The sequence below is a fragment of the Lontra canadensis genome, unplaced genomic scaffold (assembly GCF_010015895.1).
Source record: "Lontra canadensis isolate GAN:19392208 unplaced genomic scaffold, GSC_riverotter_1.0 scaffold25, whole genome shotgun sequence".
Taxonomy (NCBI): Eukaryota; Metazoa; Chordata; class Mammalia; order Carnivora; family Mustelidae; genus Lontra; species Lontra canadensis.
The window spans coordinates 5,054,977-5,072,705 of NW_022631019.1; the positions used below are offsets into that span (position 1 = coordinate 5,054,977).

General features: G+C 45.4%; 1 protein-coding gene across 7 annotated transcripts in view; it reads left to right on the forward strand.

Moving 5' to 3' along the window:
• Positions 1 to 17,517, forward strand: part of CAMTA1 (calmodulin binding transcription activator 1) — an 812,384-nt gene extending 794,867 nt beyond the window's left edge. For 2 of the 7 annotated variants that reach the window (XM_032863301.1, XM_032863304.1), the window contains exons 17-23: positions 141 to 328; positions 835 to 1,081; positions 1,916 to 1,987; positions 3,499 to 3,519; positions 4,976 to 5,169; positions 5,896 to 5,970; positions 17,454 to 17,517. In XM_032863301.1, coding sequence (XP_032719192.1) covers positions 141 to 328; positions 835 to 1,081; positions 1,916 to 1,987; positions 3,499 to 3,519; positions 4,976 to 5,169; positions 5,896 to 5,970; positions 17,454 to 17,517 — 861 coding nt within the window. Of the gene's footprint in view, positions 1 to 140; positions 329 to 834; positions 1,082 to 1,915; positions 1,988 to 3,498; positions 3,520 to 4,975; positions 5,170 to 5,895; positions 5,971 to 8,580; positions 8,612 to 12,373; positions 12,888 to 17,453 lie in introns of those variants that run through there. The other 5 variants (XM_032863298.1, XM_032863302.1, XM_032863300.1 and 2 more) reach the window with 5 other exon arrangements.
• The last annotated feature ends 212 nt before the right edge of the window (positions 17,518 to 17,729 follow it).

A 17,729-nucleotide genomic window follows, 5' to 3' on the forward strand; every position in this document is an offset into this window, starting at 1 on the left:
ATACTGGGCTGCACTGGATTGAGGTGGAAGGCCGCCCTCCCTTCGTTTTTCTTCCCCAGGGTAGGTGGGGTGGGGGGAGGGGCTGGCTAACTCCTAAGGCTTCCTCTTAACCTGAGTGTTCTGTGAACTCTGGATTCCAGGTGAACATGATGACCTTGGCAGAGCACATCATTGAAGCCACACCTGACCGAATTAAACAGGAGAGTTTTGTGCCCACGGAGCCCTCGGCATTGGAAAGACCAGACACTGCCACCATCAGCAGTACCATGAGCTGGCTGGCCAGTTACCTAGCCGATGTCGACCGTCTGCCAAGCGCTACCCAGATCAGGTCAGCGGAAGTCCGTGGGCCACTGAGTGGCGCAAATGCCCGGGCTCAGCGGGAGGTGTGGGAGGCTAATTAGAGCTGATGAATGCTATGTAATAGGAGACCTCATGAAGGAAGGAAGGAAACGCTGGGGCAAGTTCCTTCACCACTTTTAGATCCCTGCTCACGTCCTCGCCTCTTCCATGACTTTTCTCTCCTTGTAGCACTTGTGAGGTCATGTCCCATGATGCCCCCCCCCACCCAATTCATCTGAAGCTTCCTGAGGGCCGGACGGCATCTTCGGTGGCTTTAGTATTTAGCATAGCGCTAAACTCGTGATAGGCACTTAGGAGGAACTCGCGACCTGAAGGACAGTTAAAGTATGGAATATGTTTAGCAGCTGACAGGACTGAACGAAGGCACGTTCGTAATAGTGCGCAGTGGCCCTTGTCTCCTTACTCAGCAGTATGTGATGGGGATTGTGCTGATCAATAACCGGTCTCTCTCCCTTGTATCTCCTCTTGTTTCAGAAGTGCATATAACGAGCCTCTCACCCCTTCTTCTAATACCAGCTTGAGCCCTGTTGGCTCCCCAGTCAGTGAAATAGCTTTTGAGAAACCCAGCCTTCCCTCAGCAGCAGACTGGTCAGAATTCCTGAGTGCGTCTACCAGTGAGAAGGTGGAGAACGAATTTGCTCAGCTGACTCTTTCTGATCACGAGCAGAGAGAGCTCTATGAAGCCGCCAGGCTTGTCCAGACCGCTTTCCGGAAATACAAGGTAAAGTAGAACAGAGTCCTGACACAACATTGGTAAGATGGGGGACCACAGATGGAAGTCAGGATCATCCTAACTAGAACTTATGCCCCTCACTTTTTTTTTTTCTGAGTCTGTAGAATTGTTATTTGGAATTATCCTGCCACATAAAATTTTAGTAATAATTTTCAGAAGCTTTAGGGAAATTAACCAGTAGAGTGTAGTTAACACCATGTCAACTTATTCTTGGTAATGATGACAGATATTTAGTATTTAGTTAGTATAGAGGGAGTTGGTACCTCTGCCACAAGGAATGAATAACCTAAAGCAGGGGTTCTTAAGGGACTGGGACTGACTGTAGGCAGCCCATGAACTCCTGAAATCTTGTGCTAAAGCTTGTGTGTGCATCTGTGGTGGGAGAGGGTCTGTGGCCTTCCACAGGTTCTCAGAGGAGTCTTTGACCACCCCAAGAAGGTGTTAAAAGCCAGTACTCATCAAATCCCAAAGTCAGAGTAGTTGGGGTTGTTAGGAGAGATGATGGAAATCTCGCAGCATATAAGGGCAAGTAACACAAAATGTGATTTGTTAAATACTTGCAAAATGAACATTTTTAGATCTCCTAACATCCAAATATCATAGTTCTATTTAGAAGGAAGAATCCGATTTATTCTGTAAGTTCGTTTTTCCTAATTTCTACTTGTAATTAATTACTACTGTATTTTTGCAAACGTGGGGACCTCAGAGAAGGTTATATAGATGAGTAGTAATTCTACTCAAGTCTGAAGAAAGTTGACATTTCTTATACCAAATCATTAATTCTTACACTGAATTGGATTTTTCTTTCACTTTACCCTTCAGGGCCGACCCTTGCGGGAACAGCAAGAAGTAGCCGCCGCTGTCATTCAGCGTTGTTACAGAAAATACAAACAGGTAAACCACAGCTTTGGGCCACAATGGGAGGTACGCTTTGTCCAAACAGCAACAGGACTCTAGCGTGTGGTGTGGCCAGAGAGTGCTACGTCCAATACCTGATTCAAAGACAGGCTTTGGATTGCATTAACCAAACACCAGAAGGAAATGTTCCAGAGTGGGGGCCAAAAATGAACCCAAATCCCATCTGCTGTTAAAGTGATGTCACAAAATAATTTCTGTTCAGACTGTTGGCCTTTTGGTAGCATGACCACCAGAGATGCTGGTCTGACACAGAGAAAGTTACTTGTGTCTGAAATGAGGCTCTGTGTTCCAGTCATTGTACCTGGAGTAATTGGAGGACTTCCGGGAGCCCGATGCGGTGATCAGAGAAGAGAAATCATGGCGGTCATCTGTGACCTTGAGCCATAGAAATGATCCATTCTCGAGCCATTCTCCTTTCAGCTTCTTCCCATCCGTTTTCAAATGAAGACTTGGAAAACTCTCTGGAAATCTTAAGAAACCCAGAACATCTTATACGGCCTTTGCATTCCTTAGTTAAGAGATGCAGGAAGGACACTAAGTGTTCTTCCACGCAGTATGACAGTTTCCAGAACACCCTGTGAGGCTACCTATCTGCCACCACGCGGGAAAGGGAACTAAAGTACACGGGGCCCCGAGGAGGGACTGTACCTTACAGCCACATCATCTCATCACATCTGCTCCTTACAATTACTGGCAATAAACGAGTTTATGTCCCCTTTACCATGAAGAGCTGAGGCTCGGAAATGAAGTCAAGATTAGATTTTCCAAACCACCTGGGTGGTTAGAAAATGTGAAAACTTGTCTACTTGAGTTTTGACCGGCCCGTATGATAAAGTTCAGGCCTTTTAGTAGATTCTGGAACCTTTTAGCAGATGGTGCTCTAAGTAGGTTTTAAACTTTTTTACTTAAAGGAATAACATGCTGAGACGGGTAGCGGTCCTGTGGAAGCGTGGTATTGTGTTCTCCTGTTACGAGGCAGGGCTCGCTTTGATTTCTCACACGGTTGCCATGTTCTTGAGTTTCTCTCTGCTGAAGCCCTGCTAATGAAAGGGGGTGGGCTGGGAGGAGTCTTCGACTTCTAACCCATTGAGTTCATGATCCCAGAAAATGAAGGTTTATTGTGTAAACGCTGGCACCACGGTACCTAGCTCCGTCCTCCCGTTAGCACAAGTGAGACACACGAGGCTCCCAGTCTGTGGTCACAACAGGTGTTTATTCCAAAGCACGAGTCTTGGTTTTGGTTTTGGTTTTGAAAATCCCGTCCCAAAGAAGTGTTGTCTCCAACCAGGAAAACAGAAGGCATGATTTTTTGAAATACTGACAAGTATAAGACAAGTATTTTGGAAGATGGAAGGCATTAATGTAGCCAGATTGCCTTTTGGTTTTTGGTTTTTTTTTTCCAGTTGGGAGTTTTATTGGTTCTGGTTTTTAATTTCCTTCTATTCAGCAATCTAACATTAATCTTGTATTTTCTGTTTCTCCCCAAGCTGACATGGATAGCCTTGAAGGTAATGACACCCAAGTCCCCTCACAAACCATTCCACCAGAGTCACAAACTTCACACCCATCACCAGCTATGAGAAGGGGCCATTAAGACGGCAGGGTCAGGAAGCAGGCGTCCTCCCCTCGCCGGGTGCCTAACCACAGTGCATCTCTGGGGCCCACACGGTTACTCTGTTGGAGTGGGTTTTGGCATTAACAGTCACCAGACATTTTCTTGGCCATGTCAGTCTAAAGAATCCGTCCAAGCCAATTCCCTTGAGCCCAGCCAGCTACTTAGTGCAGCTCCCTCCCTCCTGCTGGGCCTGGCCCGGTAATTTCTGAGTGTGCAATTTCTGAGCGTGTGGTATGCACCGGCCAAGGGGAGGAGAACCACAGGAGCCCTGTAGGAGACTGCACTGTCTTCAAAGATTTGGGGGCAAGTAAAAATGGAAAGCAGGTCAGACGAGACTAAAGAGGATTCTTGTGCGAGGGTCTTGTGTCTTGAACATTCCGGGGAGTCCGCTCCCTCTCCTCACTCCAGCTTCCCCAGGCAGAGATGCACTTAGGCACAGGCGTTTTCTCAGGAATAGTTTTCCCCGGGATGGTAAGTTGCCTTCTTGCAAGCCAGGTGCTTCCTTGTGACTTCTTGTCCCTGGAGTCCTATTCCATTTCAGTAGTAGTTCGGACATGGCATTTCTTTAAATGTGGAGGGCTCTGTGTTCGTTAGTGCCTAGAGACGGAAGTGGAAGAGAACTCCTTCTCCCGCGCCGTCCTCCCTCCCTTGAGCAGTGCTGCCGCAGGCCAGCCAGAAAGCTGCTGGCGCCAGGTCCCGAGCTGGCCCCAGGCCTGCGACACTTGGCCCGCTTTCATGGCTTCACCCCGTGTCAGTCTGATGAGCGCTCATCTTTCTGCAGGTTAAATGTCTCAAAGGTGTCAGCGTTTCATGATAAGCCTTGTATTTGGGACCTTGCAACTCGGAAACGTGTCCTACGGAACCGTAGTTAGGAAGCGGCTGCCGACTGCTCTGAGTGGGCGTGTGTGTGGTGACGATTGGGGCGCATAAGGAAGGTTATTTTAAAATGCTTCAAAATTGGAGAGTAAATATTAATCTTGAACATTTAAGTTGTACTTTCTAAATACGTTTTTACTATTCCTGAATGTCTACGCGTATTGCTGTTTAAAAAAATTTTTTTTCAAGAAGGGAAAAATGTTTGATATTTTGGGGGAAAAGCACATTAAAAGCAGTACACGGTCTGGAGGCAACCCTTAGACTAACATTTTGCATTTGGGGAAGGTAGGTGACAGTGTGCCTAGTTTTCCTCTTTGATGAGTGAGCCCAAAACAGAGACTATGATGATCAAGGGGGGGAAAAAATGAAAAAAGAAAAAGATGTTTCTCTCCCCCCTTCCCTGGCACGCTCAGAGAACACAGACTTGTGTGGCTCCTGTTGTTACTGTTGTGCTCGTTCTTGTTTCCCTGCAGTATGCACTTTATAAAAAGATGACACAGGCTGCCATCCTAATCCAGAGTAAATTCCGAAGTTACTACGAACAAAAAAAATTCCAGCAGAGCCGGCGTGCTGCTGTGCTGATCCAGAAGTATTACCGGAGTTATAAGAAATGTGGCAAGAGACGGCAGGCTCGCAGAACAGCCGTCATCGTGCAACAGAAACTCAGGTGGGTTGACCTCTCGCTGGGGGGAAGCTGTCTAGGCAAGAGAGCCTTGGCATCGTGGGGAGAATGGCCCTGTACCAACGTCGGGGGTGACTCGCCTGTAGTGGGACTAGGTGCTGTGCCTGCCTGTGGTGATGCCCGTGCTGTCGGTCCCTCGGTGCCCAGCTCCTTCTCGTTCCTTCTCTCTAATCCGCACCCCCCAACCCTGGGTCATTTTGGTGTTCCCACCGAGTTCAGCTGGGGTGGGAATCTGGCGGGACCCAAGTTCCTGCTCAGAGCGGGTGCTCCACTGGGGAGTCGGAATTGTAGCGTCATTGTACGCGAGCCCTCGGAAGGATAGTTAGAGCCGGCTGGGCCATCTGAGAGCGTGACAGGGACTCGGAACGCAGTGAGACACGCTCATAGACGTTCAGCAGAGTATCAGACTCGGGCAAGTCAGCTTCGACCCCGAGAAGGCCTGTCTAAGGCTGGAAAGCCTTCTTCCGCCAAACAAGCTCAGGAAGGGCTGGGAAAGGACAGCTGGGGGTCCCCGTATGTCGCACGTGGGCCCTGTACCCATCACGGCCATGGGCGGGGGCCCCACCCCCTCCTTCCTTCTCTGCCCATGCTGTCGGGTTTGCTCCGTGAACAGTTTGATTAGGAGCCTCTGTCTCTGCTCACCTGTGTTTGGCGTGTGCGCGTCAAGCTTCACGGGACCTCGTCCTGACAGTCATGTTCCGGCTTTTTCAGGAGCAGTTTGCTAACCAAAAAGCAGGACCAAGCTGCTCGAAAAATAATGAGGTTCCTCCGCCGCTGCCGCCACAGGTAACCCTACTCGTCATCTAGACAGTTTGCTCATCGAGAGCCAGAGCCCAGCCCTAACCCTCCCGACCATGCATGACCGGCCGCAGCGCGGCCCCGACATTCCTCAGGGGGAAGGTCCCAGTCGCAGTAGGAGAGCAGACCTAACTAGGGCCCGAGTTGCTGCTTCAGGAACGGGGGCCTGGCTCAGACCGCGTGGCAAGTAGCGGAGACTCCCGCCAGTGACTTTCTTAGTCCGGGGGTGAGGACAGCTGAGTGGGACGAGCTTCTAATTCCCGTTTCTCTTCAGCCCCTTATTCGTATGCCACACGCAGCAGCTCCTCACTCCCAGCCCTGAGTCCTCCCCGGGAGCCCCGGAGCACAGCTCCCTTCTGGAAGCATTAGAAAAGCGCACCCCAGCCAGGCTCCTGCTGAGCGCGGGTGCCCTCTGCTGGACGCGGCGGGAAGGGGCAGCCGTCTGCGCGGACGCGCGTGCATTTGCAGTTAGGAGGAGACCGGCTTCCGGCCGGGGCCTTCGCTGGAGACGGGGCAGCGTCCCACGGAGCCAGCTGAAAGGGTTTCTCTTTGTTTCCTCAAATTCGAGCTTCCTTTGTGAACACTAGGCTCTTCCCTTAGATTTGGGGGGAGCTGGTGAGATCGTTTGGTTTTCCTGAGTAGGTTAGCACTCGGGTCTGACATCCGTCCCCGCGGCCTTCCGAGCTGTTTCATGACCCTGTGCGGAGTCGTTGCTTCCCTGTGCGGTTCCCAGAGCCCAGCTCTGGAGCGAGCTCTTTGATGTCTCCTTTCCTCTTCCTGTTTCACTGTACCTAGAGCCCGAGCCCAAGGGTCCAGATTCAATTCAGGTCCAACAGACGTTCCCTTTTACTTCAGTTTTTCTCGCTCCTAAACCCGTCTGCTTGCTAACTTGTTAACTCTTTGGGCTTTGAGACTTAATAGGCGTTGGCTGGCCATTTGTACTTTGACTTCTGTTAGCAAAAGAATTCTTTTCTATGATGTTAAGAAAAGGGGCACAGAGCCACACATGAACAGTGATACAAACAAAAAGAACATTCTTTAGGATATATCTGATATTCTCTAACTAGAATGCTGTTTGGAAGAAGCTAATGTCACTCCCTGGGCCTCAGCAGCCCACCTGCTCTCTACCACGCAGCGACAGGTCATTCCCTGTAATTAGCCGGCCAGCGAGGTTTCAGGACCGACACTGAGCTAGGAAGTCTTGTTAGGAAATCCAGTGAAAATATGAGGCACTTGTGACATAATCACATCAGTTCTAGCCTTCCCAAGGGCCCATCTCTCTTCGCTCCCACTCTGTCCCACCTCTGCCAGCAGGACAGTCTTGCAACCAAATAAGGAAGTTGATTCTCTCCATTCGGTGAAAACTCTGGGACTGCCCTAGACCCTTCTCTGGAGGCTCTCACGTGTGCTCCCACTCCCTCCTTCCTTGTTCCTCTCCGACCTGCAAAATGAAAAACACAGGAAGGCTCGACCCAGCCCTGCTGAGACTGCGTGTAGTGCTTTCCCGGCTGATTTTATCTTCAAGAAAATTAGCTGTACGTTGCTCTTTTTTAGGCCACTCTGAACAAACCTGAATGTCCACAGGTCGCATTTTCCTTGTTGTTTCTGCCGGTCTTCTCCCCAGGCTCTGCAAACATGTGTAGGTAGTGCAGCCTTGGCCGTTATGAGCAAACGGACATAAAGTCCCACGCTCCTTTTCTTCTCTTTCTCATCCAAAGCTGTGCCTTGTGTTTACACTGGGTGAAGTGAGCGGGTTAGCTACTTAAACAAAACATACGTGCATAAAAGGCTGCCCCCTGCGCCCCCCATCCACAGTACACTGGGCCAAGGAGTCTTGGCCAAGAGACTGGGCCACTCTTGTTTTCAAAGTTCTCTTTCTGTAAACCAGTGGAGAAGAAGCTCGTGATTACCTTTCTCAGGTTCATATTTGAACGAGTAGCAAGCTCTTGAGGGTGGCAAGAAGGCTTGTTATGAGGAGGACATCAGATTATGAACTCTGAATTCCTGTTCATTGTTTGGAATGAAATAAAGACCCCCGACTGGCTCTTTTCCTTACTTGCCCTGGAACAGTTCAGAGGTTAGGAGGAGTGTGCAGGCAAATTTTATTGACCTCTCTATGCCCACTGTGGCAGATCCATAAGTCTCTTCCCATCCCTGGATCCTCAAGATCAATAGAACCTAAAGTCTGAGCTCCTCTTTTCCCTACAATGAATGTAGCCCTGGCTCCATTCTGGGGTACTGAATATTATTTTAAGAGAAACTGTCATGTGTCCTGGCCCTGAGAAGCATGAAAATAGAAAACCTCATATACACCTTCTCAGGAAAGGTAGGTAGATAATGGCTTCAGGAATCAATAAGAGGTGTCCCATTTCTTAAGGAATTTGCTAAGTCATACAACCCCCACAGTTTTAGACTTCACGGTAAATCGGTGAATCCTACCTGCTCATTTCACATACCCCATCACCACTCTCCGTTCTTTCCAAAAAAGGAAGCACTTTATACTCTTTTTCTGTTGTTGTTGAAATAAAGCTATGTATAAGGTTTCTGTTGTGACCCTCACATGCTAATAGCTCTTTGGTATTGTTTTACTGTCTAAAGCCCCCTGGTGGACCATAGGCTGTACAAAAGGGTGAGTTTAGCTGCCTGCTAGCCAGTGTTTACCTTTATCTTCCATTTTCAATATTTTGCTTTTTGCTTGCTTGCATGGGGCTGCAGCCTAGGTATGCCAGTAAGTTTCACATCCATTTTGAATGAAATAAGATAAAATGAAAACTAACCCTAATTACTAACACTGCTACATTATACAACATGGCGATAGTCACATACAGCAGATGAACAAATGCATGAGTGAGAGAAAGGGAGGCCCTCCTGAAACCCCGCAGGGCATGCTTAGAAGTCGGTGTTGAAACAAGGCTGCACCAAAAGAAAACATCCAGCAGGTGGTTCTTTGTGATTCACATAATTGGCCACAGTGAAATTCACTCAACTACTGCCACATCCAAATTTCTAAAGCAAGAAAGCTCACCAGGTGATGCTGCTTTTTTTTTCCTTTTTTTTATGTTTTTTTTTTTTTTAAATGAATCCATTTCTTATTTAGAGTTACTATTTCCCGGTTACCCTGTTCCTATAGTTTCATTTCTAAATCTCCCTTTCCCTGGTGCCCTGAGGTAAGTCAGCGCACGAAGCTGCTTTTCCAGAAGCAATGCAGGACACTCGTTAGAACACAGCGAGCAAACCTGACTTCCAGAATTTAACGGCAACGCTGAATAAAGACAACGCGGTGTGAAGTGTCTTAAATCCGTATATCTGTGTTGCAGTGAAGATTGGATGTTCCAACAGAATTTGTATTTTAAAGAAATGATAACAGAGGGGTATTTAGTAGACCCTGTCGGTGTCCTTGAGATTTTAGAATAGGATGCTGATTTGTAGGTAGGCCCAAGGAGCAGAAGTCAGACTGTGCCTGAAGTTACAGTAAAGGATGTAGTGTCAGGAAATTGATTTAAAAGCCAGGAATACCATTCACCAAAATCAAATCTGAATGTAGATGAATTTGACAACTTCTGTCTGACAGACTTAAGATCCACTTAAAAAATGAACACGGGCGTTACCTCTGCCCAGTCACCCGGGTTCAGCACCCTCCCTTCCCAGCCCTACAGTCACAGTTGAGTCATGTGTACAATTCCAGAGAAGATACTATAATTCAAGAAGTCTAAAACTTCTAATATTTCTGGAGCTAATATTTTTCATCCAAGTACATGTCTGTGGATGCTGACATTTTATTCATTATATCTTAAGTCAGAGGCCAACTACCTTTCCTGTAAGAGGCTTTAGTAAGATAGTAAGTACCTTGGGCCCCACGGTTGCTGTCACAGCTGTTCTGCTCTGCCATCGGAACGTGTGAGCACCCATAGATAATACGTACGTGAATGGTTATGGCTGGTGTGCCAATAAAACTTTATTTACACAGATATTCATTGGGCTGGATTTGGCCCATGGGCTGTAGCTTGCTGACTGGTGATAGTAGAATTGAGTTTTTATAAGTTCTTCTGAAAACAAGACTCTATCTCTATAAAAGATTCCAAGTCTCACCTGGTTAAAATCATGGAGAGTCACTAAAAGAAAATGTATTAAAAATATATAAATAAAGCAGCTATGCTTGTCTGTAAGTGTAACTAGTCAGTCGTCTTGGACACCGGGCTGCTGTTCACAGTTGTCCCATGTGGTAGAGCTGGTTCAGAGACGTCTGTGTTTGAAACCTAAGACAGAAGGGGGACGCAAATCTCCATTTCCTTCTCTTTCTGTTCCCTCTCACTGGCTGCGTACATAGATAATATTTCTTTCCACTTAAAAAACAAACAAACAAAAAAACCTCCCAAAGAGCAGATGCATCCCCTAGGACTCAATTTAACTAGAAGTTGTAGTGTCCTGCGTGTGCAATTATTACAGTCGCTGCAAGGAGCCCAGTAAGAATCTAGTAAGAATGTTGCTTATGCACTTCTGTTAGCTTCTGGTATGTCAACGGTCCTTTTGAAGAGCGCATTTTCCAAAGGTGCTTCTCAACACCACAGTCTCTACCTTAGCTCCTTCAGCACCTGCTGCATTCTGTCGTGAGCTCCTAAAACTCCTCCCCGGGCATGGGAAGCTAGGAGCCGAGCTAGGAGCCGAGCTAGGAGCTGAGAAGCTCAGGTTCACCCTGGAGTGGTCCTGTTTCTCTCCCTGTGGCTCTAATTACCAGCAGGATCTCGCTCGCTCTCTGTTCTGTCAGAGAAGTCACAGGGGCGCTCCCTCCAACAGTCCTCAGGTTGCAATGACTCTCCGGAGGCAGAACATTCTCGGAGGAGAGTTCTTATTCCTGGAATTTATGTCAAAGAAGTTAATACACTTACTCATTTACGATGTGGACCACACTTAAGACGTTTAAGGTTGATACATCAAAAGATAATACTTGAAAACTAAAGGAATTAAATTTTGTGGCACAGTGCTTGCCAGACACTATTGAATTCTGCCTCCTGGAGGGATGGAGCAGAGGCTGTCTAGAAAGGCAGGTGATGTCGGTCATCATAATGAAGGCACAATAGGTTAATTCCAGGAGCACAGCAATGAGAAAATACCACTGTCTTCCAGTTTTTAGTATTTACTAATACTAAAGGGGGAGGCTAAGAAAAAACCCCAGATCCCGTCCACTGCATGAGCTCATTTTCGCCCAGCCTTTCATCAAGGCTTAGCCCCTAGTTTACTAACTTAAAACAGTTTCCAAATTCTCAGTAGCTCTTGTAGGGATTTGTTTTGTCTTGGACACAATAGCCGTCCACTTAAGAGAAAACTTTAGTTAGGCACAGAGAAATATTTAAATGAATGGTCTTAATTATTATTTCAGTTAATTTAGGAATTCTACTTTCAAAAAAAGAGAGACTGGAGGATTTCTGAGATTGAGGAAGTCTTTGAGGGCACACATTGCTGAAAACACTCCTTTCCAGCGGGGTTTCGAATATATCAAACAGGGTGTTATTTAGTGTCCTAGCAGAAAACCCAAAGCACCTCGTATGTCAAGAAATAACAAATACCGGAATTACCTGACAGATGTATCCTCCAGGTCCTGAGACTAAACAGGGCAGTCCCTCTTTTTCTAGCTAGAAAATGGCTTTCCACTTCTCTCTAAGATAGTTTTTTGTGGGTAACAGGAAGTGTTCTCACAGATCAGAGGAGACGACTCTTTGAGAAGCTATTCCTAGATAAATTCCTTTTTTTCCCTGGGATGATACTTCTGTGAGGGCTTTACCACCTAGAATAGTCACTGCAAACACTGTCCTACACAGTGGGAACTCTGGTTTTCCAGTAACTTGTCTTAGTGAGTTGCTGGCCTAGTACCTGTGTTCAGTAAAGGTGGGCAGAGCTACACAACTTAATTAAAAGAACCTTAATTGGAGGAAGAAGAGGTAACACTTTCTGGCCACAAAATTTTAAGCAAGGGATTTTCTCTGCATTTGACAACTGGGTTTCCAAACTCTTGACTTTGCCAGATGGTGCCAGTTTTCTGGGTAAGTAGTGATTTCGGTGCTGACTCTTGAGAGCCATCCTGTGAAATCTCTTCAGTGGGTCATTGTCAAGATCTGCAGGTTACACTTGACACTTTCTGCTTTGTGGTATATACTTTAATCCAAGGGATGATTCTCTGACGATGCCTGGAAGGCTCCTGGTTATTGGAGAGAAGTAGGCAGTGCTCTAGGTCAAGCACGGTGACATCACGCTTCCTTAGTTAGATAAGACATGAGGCGTAGTTCCCAAGCGGCCCGGTATGTCTTGTGCGGAGTAGGAAATGAATGTGTGGGATGTGTCTTCATGGATGTAATTCAAATATCCAAAGTAATTTTGTCTTACTTGCCTCTTTTAGGAAATGAATATTTTTGGAACACAGTGGTGTGTGTTAAATTGCAGACAACATGCTCTGTGTCATTCTTATTGGGCCTCTCTGTCTTTTTTGTTTTGCAATCCAAATGAGATTTCTGGAAAATGGCAAGATCTCTCTTTTCCTAAATTCCCCACGAGCTATTGCAGCTCTCAGAGCAACAGGTAACTCATCAGAAAGCCGCATCTGGCTGCCCTGTATATTTTTGACGTCCAGCATTGCAAGAATATACCTGCTGAAATCCACTGACTCATGAAACATTTCTCTGGCTGAGCGTTCCTGAGTAGATGGAATGAAGCCGCTTTGCCTTATGCTTTACCCACGGAGCCATTGTTTGCTACAAGTTCGGAAGCAGACCCACTCCATGTGTTCATGAATTCTCATTGGACGTCTGACGGGAATAAACCCTGTGGGCTTTGCTGGCTTTCAGTGCTGTTGCTTACTACATCACTTCGGTACATTAGAATGCAACATTTGTTTTTTTTGTTGTTGTTGTTTTTTCTTTGTTTTTTTTGGGGGTTGGTGGTTTTTTTGGGGGTTGGTGTTTTGTTTTGTTTTGTTTTTCTTATTGTTAAGACTGCAACCGTATCCCAAGGTGGTGATTCTTTTCAGCCTAGAACGCTCGGGCAAGTCCTGGGGTTGTCTCCCATCCCTGTTGAATGGTCACAGGTCAAAGTCTTGCTGTCCTAATTACCTCAACTCCAAGCCAGTCCTAGGAGTACCGTTTTCCACGGTACTGACCAGAGGCTGAGAAACGTTCTCCTTGCAGCTCTCCGTACGGTAGCGAGAGCCATCGAGCTACAGAAGTTGTAGTCTCTGTCCCGGTTAACTGTCTGTCCCATCCCACGGAAGGCTGCTTTGCCTGTCTTCTGCGGGGTGAAGTTCAGAAGCAAGTGTAATTATAGCGAGGTTTGTTTTTAGATGACCAGGACATCCTTAGGTTAGGTTCTCTCTTGGCCCTGAGTGAATCTCGCAGGTATAACTCCTGTGGAGAGCCAAAACCTCAGTAAGCATTAGCTGCCTGTAGATAGCACGCACCACGCGACGGAAGTCTATCAAACATCTGTATTCTAGTTCTATGAATACGGTGACTGGATTTTCAAGTATAATTCCAGCTTCAAAAATTCTGGTCTCTGTTTGCCAGTAAGTGTTCTGAGAACAGTAGGCTCTTAATACAGGTAGTATCAACAGCGGTTAAGTCCGTTGATGTTGGTTTGGGACCATAAAATAATTTTTTTTTTCTCCACTGAATTTTTCAGTCGGGTGTTTTGTGTCATGTGATTGCAACATTTGTGAGATGTCATTGTAGTAAAAGATGGATAGAAAAACGTAAACTCTTTTTTTTTTTTCTGAGAATGACAAGCAGGAATAATTATTACAGAAGTATACTCCTTGTAGCACATTTTAGAAATATAAGTAACAAGGAGAAAAACCCACAGGTAATAACACCTAAACTTTTATGACCTTTTGTGGTAGATGTACGTGTAGTCAACATGGGCCTTTTAGTGGCAATTCATGTCCTGGCAGAGATAAGGCAACCACAAATTTCTGTAACTATTTGAAACATCTGTTTTTTAAGATTTGTGAAGAAAAATTCGAGTATCAAATGTTCTAAGTTACCTCGGTGATAGAGTTAATTGTTCTGTTTCTTTAGCAATAATATACCAGTCAAGCATTACTTTCTGTCCAATTGACATTTGATATTAAACAAAACAAAATAAAAAATTAGGCACCTGTAGTCTGTCCTAATAATGTGCCCTCCGGTAAATTAGACCTCCATTTGTGACTTCAGTAGGACAGATTATGAAGGTCTCTCAGTTTCATCTAAACCTCGAGAGAGAAATTGACATCCGCGTAGTCTGCTGATTAGAAATTGGAGGAGGATAAAATGCTTCCCTTCCCTTGATTCTTATTCCCACTATTTTCAGACCTCTGGTCCATCTTTATAAAATTGTTAAGTGCATTTTAAGTGTAGGAATTTTTGTTCTCCCAAACACTGTAGTAAAATCAGCATAAGGTCTCATAAAGGACAGCATCTCAGAGTTGAGGAAACGTAGTTGTTAGGAATAAAGGTATTAAGTGTTATCAGTTTTCAATACTGTACTCCTCTCATGCCACAGAGATTGTCCAAATGCCTTTGGAAAAACCAATACCGTAACTGGGTTTTTTTTTTTTTTTCCCATTGTTTTGTTCTCCTGACCTTATATTGGAGGCAGCGGGGTAGAGAGGTGAAGTCAGACAGGCCTGGGCTCAATTCCCCACTCTGCCACTTGCTAACTGTATTACCTGGGGCACGTTGCTTCATTGCTATAAATCTCAGGTTCTGCATTTATGAATTGGAGAGAATGGGAATGTGTCGGGAGGACTAAACGAGGTAACGAATACTTAGCCCGTACAGCCATTGGAACAGAAGCCTTCTCTTCCTCTTCCACGATCTCCTCCTTGAACATCTGATTAAAAAAAAAAAAAAAAAGCATATGCCACTGAAGCCATTTGGGTATCATTTATCATGCTGACGTACTGTAAAAACTTCATCATGAAACTGAGAACCAAGTTCTCCACCATAGCTCGGGGGTGATGAAATCCTAGAAATCAGGGCATCTCCTTTTTCCAGTGTATACGATCATCGCCACCTCTGTGTGTGGGCATGCATCTCGCCTTGACCTAGAGCCATGTGAGGCTATCTATTGCTAGTTCATAGCAGAATATTTACATGGTGACTTCAAAACCTCATGAAAACTTACTTAACTTTTTAATTAGTTTCAAAAGAAATTGCAAAAACAAAACCAAAAACTGCAAAAACTACTGTTACCATTTTAACTAAAAGAAAAATGTTCAAGGTTTACCCACTGTGATCAGCAGATGATAGCTTCTTTGGTATGAGACTGTATGAAACATCTCTGGTTTACAGTTCACTCTCTTTCTTCTTTCATCTCGATGATGAACTTAATATTTTTAAAGCATTCCTCTTCACTCTCGAAAAACTGTGGATGGATATCTGTGTTTATGCTGTCAGGTTTTGAGTTCAGGGTTCTTCAGGTTCTAGAAGTCTCATCAGTGATGGAGTCACTGTTGCATATCTGTGAATGAGTTCTGTACTGGTGCAGAAATAAAATGTTGTCTTTGAAGTGGCATGCACATTTTGCGGGATTCGCAACAAGCTCTGCACAAGTACAGATATTTGCATGCCCAGAAGTAGAGGTGGCATCGGTGCATGCCTTGCATTTTTCCAGCCAGAGGGCTGTTAGTATAGATTTTGCATGTTTAAAAATTGAACACACAATATAGCATGTTTCAATTTTTAAAAAGCCATTTATTTATCAAGTCTGCATGTCCAAAATTAGGGACCAATAATGATGCACAATTCTGCACTGTAATATGATCCAAATTACCCTGAAACTTAATAATCCATGGTATATTTAATTACAAAATTTGAAACTAAACAATACCCGGGTCCAGTTGTGGACAGAGCAATGTCAACGTGTTCTAAACGCACCTGCTGAGGAGGAGGGATTTAACAGTTTTGAAGATACACTGTTGATCAAGCTGGACCTGGTGTATTTAGTGAATAAATCAGGCAAAAACATCATAATTATTTTCAGTATTCACGATGATAAAATAATAAAGCTTTTTTTTTTTCTGAAAGAGAGCAACTTCTCTCTGAAGAGATTGTATCAACTTTGCAGAATACTCAGAAATGATTCTGCTTGGAGGTGGTAAATATATTGTTTTCTTCAACTGCTATAATAGCGTATGTGTCAGGCCATTGAATCCCAGATATTAACAACAACTTCCTACTGCTTTTCAAAATGTTTTCTTCCCCCCCCGAGTGTTAACAAGAATCTATTTAGAAAGTAAACTGGCATTTGTTTTAAGATAGAATCTGAATTGACCGGTATCACTTAAAAGATAACAGCAGAAACCTTAGCCTTGGAGAATCAGAAAACTGTGTTTGGGGATTACTGACCTCTCTATAGGCCCCCAGGAGAAAAACAGAAGAGCCTTTTTCTTATCGCGCTGTTGAGGTATAGGGTATCTGTGTCCTGAGAAACAGCAGCTTCTGTTTGCTGAACCCATCCTCCCACACCTGTTTTAGGAAACAAATGTTATCACAGGGTCCGCAGAGCTCACGCTGCCTGCCGTGCACCGCACGTGCTGCCTTCGGGACTCAGACCCTGAAGTCACACTTGCATTTGATCATTTTGCTGTTAAGGCAAGATCTCAATTATTTGTCACTAAAAGGAAATAATCTAGCTCACAACCCCTTCCCGGGCACCCCACCTACGTCCGGTGGCCATATTCAAAACCCAAGACAAAGTTTTATATTGAAAACTATAGACCAGAGGGGATCGGTAACACACAATTTGCTGATGTGAACTTCCCATGACTCTGTGGACAACCATTTCATTTAAATTTGTTCACTACAACATGTTTGATAAATAGAACACAGTGGTACGCCCCCTGTTGCTGTCCATCTGGGAGCATGGGGGGAAGTGACCCGAACATCTTAGAAAGTTACAGTGTGGAATGGGAGGAAGGTAAGGAATAAGGAGACTCAGAAGGACTGCACAGTGCAGGAGCGCAGTGGTAGGGCCGTGCAGGTCCGACGGGCTGCAAGGTACCTTCGTCTTGAGTCTGTGAGCAAAGGAGTTCATTCCCCAGGAGTGTCAGAAGCGAAGCAAGTGTGTGTGCAGTTTCCCTAACGTGCCTCTCGTGGGACTGCTGGGCATTCATGGTGGTCCCAACAGGCTACAAAGGAAAGCTAGGCGAACAGTTAACTTTTCCTAAGATGAGCACGTTACCGTCACACGTGACTTAAGGCAGTCGACTTCCGTTTTGCTTTGTGTTGACAGCACTTGCTACAGAGCAGAGTTTCAGGAAGGGACGTGTCTTTCTCTTGAGTATTTCCCCCAGCAACTTAGCAGGAGTTTCTTTTGCCATCAGTCTTCCAAAGGGTTTTTGTCTTGGTTTTCACTTCGGAGGGAATGGTCCTGCCCTTCCCCTCATCCGGCCACGGTTTCGCTATATAGCTATCACCTGGTGTTCTGTTCTGTTTCTCTTCCAGAGTGAAAGAGTTGAGAAAGGCCAAGGAACTTGAAGACATACAGCAGCATCCCTTAGCAATGTGACATTGCTTTTCAGACTGTTTTCATTTCTGTTTTTAGCAGAGACATGCAACGACACACACACGCACGCACACACACGCACACACACACACAATCCCTCTGCAGTTTTGGGGAGATCAGCTGCAGGATTTTAACAGGAATGTGTTGGTCATTGCATTTGCACTTTCATGGACAACTTTTAATTTGATCAGCAAGACATCTTGGAACTCAATCTT